This window comes from Rhamphochromis longiceps, linkage group LG19 (genome assembly GCF_057381845.1).
Source record: "Rhamphochromis longiceps isolate RC_006_pf linkage group LG19, R_longiceps_female_GT1.1, whole genome shotgun sequence".
In the NCBI taxonomy this organism is placed as follows: Eukaryota; Metazoa; Chordata; class Actinopteri; order Cichliformes; family Cichlidae; genus Rhamphochromis; species Rhamphochromis longiceps.
In genome coordinates, this window is record NC_140575.1 from 5,410,441 (window position 1) to 5,419,843 (window position 9,403).

The 9,403-nt window shown below is 41.1% G+C and overlaps 1 protein-coding gene across 1 annotated transcript; it reads left to right on the forward strand.

Annotated features, from left to right (window-relative positions):
- The first annotated feature begins 5,818 nt into the window (after positions 1–5,818).
- foxg1a (forkhead box G1a) lies at positions 5,819–8,305 on the forward strand. The gene has a single exon (XM_085392235.1). The coding sequence runs from the start codon at positions 6,128–6,130 to the stop codon at positions 7,451–7,453; it is 1,326 nt and encodes a 441-aa protein (XP_085248361.1). The 5' UTR covers positions 5,819–6,127; the 3' UTR covers positions 7,454–8,305.
- The last annotated feature ends 1,098 nt before the right edge of the window (positions 8,306–9,403 follow it).

The following is a 9,403-nucleotide window of genomic DNA, read 5'->3' on the forward strand; positions in this document are numbered from 1 at the left end:
GTTCCACTTTCCACTGCAGGGTGGCATCATCTCTCCTTCTTTGAGCTCTAAAGCCAATCAATGGCAATACTGATGTTAAGAAATCACACAGCGTCATGTGTTCAAACATTCACACTCTAAGGCAGTAAATTCTGCAGATTAGCTCCATCGTCTTTGTGTAGGATTTAAGGGAACACCGATTATTTTGGTCGATCCCCCCCCCTCCCCCAACAAGGCATACTATAGGGGACAAAAATCAAATGCCCGTGTTTAAAAAAAACACTTTGGGAAAATTACTTTGTTCCCCAAAGGAAAAAGAAATACTTATTATCATTATCTAAATAGACTTGTGAACTAAAATGTCTCTCTGATATCCTCTGCTCCTTCTTATAGAGCTGCAACAAATCCCTGAAACCACAGTAAGACCCCCTAGAACTCACTTATGACTCCTTTTGATAACCAAAAGCCTTTACAAGAACCCAAGGAACCCTTTATTGACAGAATGCCCCATCCACCCCATAGACACCATTAACAAGCTCCCAGACTTTATTAAAACACCAGGTTTAACTTAAGAAAATCTGAAAGCCGTCAGCGCTTACTGAAAAAAAAATCGAACCACCTAAAAAACTCTTTATTGAATCACCCAGTGCCCAAATAAACAGTCTTTCCCCAAGAAGCAGCCCCAAAACCCCCTTTAACCATCTCTTTATATTCTGCTTAGCAACCCCACAAGAATTTCCAGATTCCTGATATGGAACCAGAAGTTCCTTAGTCACATTCCTGGACTGAACTATGGAACTTCAGGAACCCCCTTCATGCTTTTCTTGGTCTGAGCTTTTTCTTCTTTACTGTCCTCTTTCGGTTGGTATTTAGCAACTTTAAGAAGGTCTTGACCTTTATTAACCTCCCCTTAAACTCTTGAGCGCCAATGATCACCATTCCCCTCCTTAAGAAGCTCTTGGATCCCAAATAACAACTCTTGAGACCCTCATAATTGAACCCACTTCTACAGTAAGCAGCAAAAGAACCTTAAAACTTTCAGATCCCACTGAGTCCCCGAGGATGCCCTCAGAGACTACCAAAGCACCTTAATGCTTTGCAAGGTCAGAAGTATTTTATTATTTGTTGCCTCTCCCTTTCAATTCAACCAGAAACACTTAAAATGAATAAAACAAATGCTGAAAATATAATCTATAAGAATATAATCTTTTTCTTTTAGTGATGGCTGAAATCCTAATTATGATCAGACAGCTGGAGGTCGGAAGTCTCTTTTGCGTTTTTTTCGCCGTAAATATGCTTGTTTTTTTTTTTTGTTTTTTTTAAACTGATATATCATGAAAAGTAGAGCGATGCGCAAAAAGGTCATAATAAAAATATTTCAGTCTTCTAACAAGGTTTATTTAATGTTTCATATTCGTAAACGATTTAAGGATGTAAATGGAAACTTGTTCCCAACAGAATTAAATAAAAACAAAGAAGATTCACTTTAATCTCTTGCATAAGAAAGTTTCTGACGCTCCTATTTTGCCGGAAAATTTCAAAAAAGTTTATTTTGAGTTTCTATATTCAGAACTTAGCACTGAGTGTACTTTGATGGTTCTTTTTTATTTGTTATACTTTAAAAAAAAATTTTTTTTTCACGTTGTTTAAAGTGTTTCCCAAGTTGCTGAGGTCAAGTTTTACTGTATCTTATCCTTCATGAGGGCGTTTGCCCCCATAAAAGAACTCAATTTCGTTTTCAGTCCCCCTTGTTAATCAGCCGTTTTTCCACGACCTCTGGATTCTCCAAATAGTAACGCTCATATGGTTTTATTTGGAGTTTTACTTGTTGCCACTTTCTTCAATGCTTATTTTTGGCATTTTAAATTACAAGGACAATAACTGGATCCTGGTTTCATTTGAATGCCCCAGCTTTTTAATTTAAACACCAGCTGTTACCCGCCCAAGCAAATGTTAGAATTAGCATCTAAAAGTCGAGAAAAATTAGAAAGAAGCTGTTGTTACGTGAATTTATTTTTTATTAAAACAAACAGATTTACATCTGGAACCGCAGAAACTACCCCTCCTGGCCTCTCTCCGACGAATCCACCTGCTGCTTTTGTTTCAAGGGACAAAACGTGTCCTTAAATTTCTGAAACAGGCGCTTTGCTGAGATGCTTTTGGACAAACTAACACCAGAGAGCACCAATTTTTATTCATCCCTGTTTTTGTCCTTCTGAGACTGGATGGAGGGTTTTCTCTGCGGCTCCTCCTCCTCCACAACCTTCCCCTCCTCCTCCTCCTCAGGTCTGTTTGGATGCTGCAGAGTCTCACAGCCCGACAGACACAATCAGGAATTTACCTCAACACATACAGACACAACAAGGAAATACAGCGACAACACGGAAGCGCTGCAGAAAACATGCAAGCTGAGCCGAACAGTCCGCTCACATCCTGAGCTTCTCTGAGCAAACAGCCAGTATGTTCAGTTAACAGACAAGCTCATAAACAAACAGCACCGAGTTAGATTACGCTGTCAAAATAAAAGCATAATGGAGAAAAGAATGTCCCTCTAAATACATTTCCTTTATGCGCGCGTTTTTACGCACGAATAAAACTAGTGGGAAGAATGAGTATCAGTTTTTGGCACCTGCTTGCACTTGACCAACACCCTGAATCGTCTCATCATTGGTATTATTATTTGAAGGGAAAAAAAAGCATTACATGAAGCTGAATCTATCCTGTATTATAAAAACTATGGTAAGTGAATGAAAGATCCAAATGAAGAAAATAAAAAAATAAAAAAATTACAGAACCTTTCCATGAACGTTTTCATCCAGCAAATTGTTCTTTTTGGTTCTGTTGTAAAAGACCAGTCAATAATAATAATATGGCATTAAATCATACATATATGAAATGTTCATATAAAAAATTAAATTCGAATTTAAAAATGATTTATTTTTAGCAAAACAGATAAAACAAAAACAAAATATAAAGCTTCACAGACGGGAAATACCATAATAATAACATGACCGGTGATGAACCTTAATGGTTTATATAACAAAATAATTAAAAACAAAAAAAAGGAGATTCTGACAAACTGATGGAGTTTATTCAGACTTGTAGTTTCTGAGAATGTGTTCAGTGCTCAGTTTCTTCTTTGTGCGTTAAAAACCTTCCAGCCCGAAATAAACCCGCTCACTTTGCTACAAGTCTTCTCCTGCCTTGCTTCAGTGATGAGCGCCCGTCACTGACAGACTGCTTCACCTTTTCACAGAAAATAAATTCATATTTGTGGTTGTCTGAGAAGCGCAAACGCTTCCGTGACAATTCAGTGTTTCATGCGTAAAAACAGCGGAGCGTGTCCGAGCAGCTGGTTCATTTTTTATTAGAACTACACAAAGAATTACGTCAGGTGTATTTAATCCAGCGCGACTCTCTTAAAAGTCGCTCTTTGTTAATAAATGAGCTTTCTCCTCTTAAATTGTAGGTTTTCTGTGTGTCAGCAAGCTGAGTCACATTTCTGCCGAAAAGTCTCCACTTTGGATGAAAACTGTGAGTTGTTGGCAGATTTCCACATAATTCACGTAAAGTTAAGAAATTCAAAGTAAAATAAAAAATATGGAAAAATGTTCAATTAGCTTTATGTGGTTTCGTTTTGGACACCTCGATGCTCCAATGATGTCAAAAAAATGTGTGTGTGTGTGGGGAGGCTTACAATTTCGGTTGTCTTCCCCTCGCACACACTGACATCAAGATCCTCATACCACCTTAAACGTGTTAAATCAACTGTTGTGCACTTTACAGACTGACAGATTTGGCTGAGTGTGTCTCCCATTAAACTATTTAAGGTGGAATTACATTCTGAAAGGCTTTTATTTTGTAGACTTAACAGTTTTTTTTCCTTTTGTAATTATCTGTTCCAGACAACACGTGAGGGTGTTGTTGAGGGGGAACATAATATATTTATTTTTTGCGCTCATATGGAGAGAAAAACTTCATTGTAGTAGCAACAATACTTGTGATATCTGCATGGAAATATTACTATTACTGTGCTAATAACAGCGGTGTAGCTGTACTCATTTCGTCAATAATGTCAGTGAATCAATAAAAAACCCCCAGCAGTGCTACTAACAAGAGGTAGTTGTGTAGTTTCAGGGGCTGCAGCTGCATACGGCTGGAAGTACTACAGGCGTATTTGAGTGGATAGTCGTGTAGTTGTTGTGGGAACACTTAGCAGTAGTTGCAGTTTATGCATGAATTAAATGAACTCCAGTGAGACCAGAAACAATATCTGACTCAAACAACAGCAACAACAACAAAGTGCGTAAATATTACTGCACAGTCCAATTCGTGTAGTATCTGTAAAGCCATATGTGTTCTTAGCGGTTTACTATTAACATACGATAATAATGTAAACATTTAACAATGTAAGAACAACAGCGGTATCTATTCACTAATTTCCTCTCCACTGTGACACTTTGAACTTTTTTCATTTCCTTTTCGCAATCATTTCTTCGCGGGCTGGCAACCAAATTCTGTTATAAATGTAAACACATCAACCCATAAACAGCGTCCCCGTCTTTAATTTTATGAACGTTAAAGCGGAGGCAGATAAGGCAGATATTGTGGACTTCATTGCCTACATCCCTCAGTGCCGTTAGAGCAGCAGTAAATGAAGGAGCAGGGGTGCCGTACCAGTCACAGTATATGCGTATAATTGCAACGTATCTTATTTTATTTTGTTTTATTTCTTCGAAGGAAAAAAAATTACATAAATCCCTATTTGAAATGTTGTGTTAAATTATTTCACATTTTTCTGTCGATGGCGGTTTAAAATAAAAATAAAAAATAAATCTGTGAATGCGGCTTGGTTCTAGCTCTCGGCGGCCCTCTGCTCTCCACCCTTTCCCACACTCCGAGTCTCTTCCTGCCTCCGGTTCACTTCGTGCTGTTGTTAAATTCTCCTCCGCTGGGAGGAAAGTAAGTGACTACTGAAACCTTCCTTAAAGTGGCAGATTGAAATGACACCGTGTTTATGCCCGGCACACATTTTACGCACGGAGAAGCGGCTTTTGGAGAAGCAGCCCCGCAGCCTTTCTGCGCAGCGCAGTCTGCTGCGATCTGACACATAAATCACCTCAGCCTGTCCTGACCGTGTCCGCGTGCCCTCCGGATCCCCTCTCCTCTGTTTATTTTCCCGGGATGTAAACAGTTTTGGAGACGCCGAAGGGGCAAATATTTGAATCGGAGGAGTGTAAATATGAGGAGCGGCGGGGATTTGGGTTTACGCATGCACGGTGTGTGTTTTCCAGCTATGGTTTTTTGGTTTAGGTGGGGGAGAGAGTGTGAGAGGGGAGGGATGAGGGGAAGGCACACGAATGTTGATAAGGGTGAGTGTGTTTTCTACGCTGTAAAAAGTGTCCGATTTGGCGGCGTAAAAAGGCTCTAAAGTTTCATTTTCTCTATAAAAAAATGTCAGGTGAATAAACGAGTGGGTTTTAAAAAATCTCAATTTTTTTTATTCGAGTTTAATCCGTTTACAGTTCAAGGGTATGATTTCGCAGATGAGATTAATACGAGGACAGGGAGCACGAGTTTGAAGAAGAATAGTCTAACATCCAACGAAAATTTTGAAGCAAACGATTCGCTTTGGAAACCATAAAAACAGACTAGTTCCTGTCGCAGTTCGATGTTCATTTTGATCAAATTTCGATTCGTTAGGACAGAAACCATGAAATGTATCGGGAAGGTGGGCATTTTTTGCAGCGTGCAAGGCATTGGTGGATGTGTGTGTTTCCCTGTGAGTCATGATTGGCTGAAAGCGCAGAGGACGCCTTAATATTTAATACTAATGTTCCCCTGGTTGGCTGAGGACTGGAAAGGTCCAACCAATGTTTTTTTACTTGCTTTAGTGGCTGTGGCTCCCTAATTAATTGCAGCTATCTGTCTCCTATCGATGTGTGTGTACATGTGTGTTGTGTGTGTGTTTCCTTTTTTCTCCCCAAACCGAACATGAAATAGTTTGTTGGGCTATACTTTCTTTCTTCCTATCTATCCCCCCTTCCTTCCTTCCCGTCCTGGTTCGCAGGCAGAGACAGGACAGATTGAAACCCAGCTGTGATCGTCGCTTTTGGTCGTTGCCATTTTCCCCCCTTATTGCCCGGTGATGTTGGATATGGGAGAGCGCAAAGAGGTGAAAATGATTCCTAAATCGTCGTTTAGTATAAACAGTTTGGTGCCCGAGGCCGTTCAAAGCGACAACAACAATCACCAGAACCAGCATCACCACCAAAACCACCTTCACCACCACCACCAGAACCACCACCACCGGCCCGGCGCCGCGGACGAAGCCGAGCAGAAAGCTCCTCTTCCCGTCGCGCAGCCGGACGTTAAGGCGGACTCTAAAAGTGACTCCTCGAGACAGGAGAGCTGCCCGGACGAGAAGGAGAAGCAGGAAGAGAAAAAGGACGCAAAGGACGGAGACGGCGGCGCTGGAGGGAAGGACGGAGAGAAGAAAAGCGGCAAGTATGAAAAACCTCCTTTTAGTTATAACGCTTTGATAATGATGGCCATCAGACAGAGTCCGGAGAAGCGGCTCACTCTGAACGGCATTTATGAATTCATCATGAAAAACTTCCCGTACTACCGGGAGAACAAACAGGGCTGGCAGAATTCCATCCGACACAATCTCAGCCTCAATAAATGCTTCGTCAAGGTGCCGCGGCACTACGACGACCCGGGCAAGGGGAACTACTGGATGCTGGACCCTAGCAGCGACGACGTTTTCATCGGCGGCACTACCGGGAAACTCCGACGGAGGTCCACCACGTCCCGAGCCAAGCTGGCCTTCAAGCGGGGTGCTCGGCTGACCTCTGGGCTGACCTTCATGGACCGAGCCGGCTCCTTGTACTGGCCCATGTCCCCCTTCCTCTCTCTACACCACCCGCGGGCAGGCGGCGCCCTCGGCTACAACGGGACCTCATCGGGATACCCGGGTCATCCCATGTCCTACAGCACCATGCTCACCCAGAACATGAGCAACAACCACTCGTCATTCCCATCCTCCAACGGGCTCAGCATGGACCGGCTGGTCGGGGGGGATCTCCCCTACGCGACGCACCACCTGACAGCGGCGGCCCTGGCGGCCTCGGCGGTACCCTGCGGCCTCTCCGTGCCTTGCTCCGGGGCCACTTACTCCCTGAACCCCTGCTCGGTGAATCTACTGGCCGGACAGACCAGTTACTTTTTCCCTCATGTCCCACACCCGTCCATGACCACGCAGTCCGGCGGCAGCGGCGGCACCTTGCAGGCCGCCCGGGCTTCGGCCTCCAATTCCCCGCAGGCTCCGTCCTCCTCCTCGCTGCCCTGTGACTCTCTTAGGCCCGCTCTGTCCGGCTCTCTGCCGGCCTTCTCCTCAGGACTTTCCGGGGGGTTGTCTGACTATTTTACGCATCAGAACCAGAGTTCAACCTCCAACCCGCTTATACACTAACACCCCAAACCCTCACCCCCAGCCTCACCCCTCCACTTTATCCCACCTCACCTCTCCATCCATGCATCCATCCCCTCATTCTGCCCTGAAGGAGTGAGAATCTTTAAGTGACTGGAACTGTAAGTTGAACATTTTACACTGAACATTTACATTGTACAAAAAATGACAAAATTATTATAAACTACCTACTATAGAAAAAAGAGAAGAGGCTTAAAACTGCAAAACAAAAAAGAGCAGCACTGAGAAACTAACAGAAAGCAGCCCTGAAGTTTCCAGGTATTTTTTATTATTATTATTATTATCTTAATTGTTATTATTATTATTATTGTTATTATTATTATTATTGCTTCTTCTTCTGCTCCATCTTCTCCAGCAGTTTTAATTTTTGTGTACATAATGTCTGTTCCTATAAGTGTCCGGGGTTTGTCTCTGTATAGTACTGTCAGTCAGCGACGTGCAATGTGATCTGAGATAAAAAAAACAAAACAAAACAAACAAAAACACAAAAAACAGAGAGCGTGAGGAGAGCTGCAGGCTGATTTTTTCTGTTATTATTATTGGAGGAGGTATTACTTTTATAGAATATGTATTTAAAATAGTTTCGTCTAATTTTAAGATTTAAAAAGGTAAAATAATAATAATATCTCTGATAGCCTGTTTTGCCCGCATTTTTGCAGTATTATAAGTATCATGCGGGGTTGAAGAAAAGCGGCGGAGAGTGATTTTATTTTACAAAATTGAAACACATTTTTTATATATTTTTTTTATTTTTTTGTTTCTAGCGACTCTGCCTCCCGCAGTTTAAAGTCCCGAGACTGTTTCTCCACTCGTTTAATTTCCCAGTTGAAAACTGCTAATGTACTTTCTATAGACCAAAGAATCGGTTTTTTAGGATTTTTAGAGTCAGTATTCAGCTGCATAACACTACAGGCCTAATGTGGAAAGAATTAAGGACTGAATGAATGGATGGGAGAAGGTGTGGATGACGGAGTGAATGATGCCTCCCTCACTGCAGAAAATATCCATTTAAACGAGATTTATATTGCTTTTTTGCAGTCTTTTTAAATTAGCTGAAACGTAAATGGAGTTTGGTGGCGCCGATTTTTTTCAGCGTCATCAGCGAAGGATTGTTAGTGCTGCTGGAGAGATTTTTTTTGCCTCCTGTTGCCTGTTTTTTTTTTAAACCTTTTGAATTTAACTGCTCGTGCTATAGAAAATTCAGATTTCAAGGCTGAATATTGAGCACAAATTTCTCGTTTTGCTGATGGATATTTTCCGCAGTGCAACCTGTGATGTGCTTTCTTTGACTGTAAACGTGATCGCCGATAAAAACGGACGTTCACGCTTCTTTTCCTTTTATTTACTTTTTGTATTATTAGTAAAAAAAAAAAGCGAGCGAGAGAGAAATGTCTATTTGTAAGTTGAATGTGGGCTTTTGCTTTTCTGTTTTTCTATAAAAGGAGGAACGATGTAAAAACCCGTTTGTTTGACAAGAAAAAACATGCCTCATTATCTAATACTACTTGGAATGATTGTCCTTTAATTGTCGTCTCTAAAAAAATTTTCATGGTTGTGATACTATTGTGGTCTTATTCTTATTCCCGTGTTTGTCGCTTACAAAAGTTTAAAAAAAGAACAAAAACAGAAAAAAATAATCATAAAAAATAAAAATAAAAGAATAGGTTACATTCATAACTAATGAAAATCCTTTTGTCTTTTTTTATTCCTGCCGTCCGTGTTTTCACTGATTTCACTGAAAAGCACAAAAATCAATTTAGGATTATTATTGTTCATTTTTTTTAACAGCAAAACCACCTTTTTTCTTCTTCTAGATTTTAACTTAAATTTTGGATTTTCTTAATCAGATTCTGAATTATGGTTTTATGGAGAGCAAACATCATTTGATTCATTTGTGGGCTAAGGTCGATATCCCACCTCATCCACACGAGT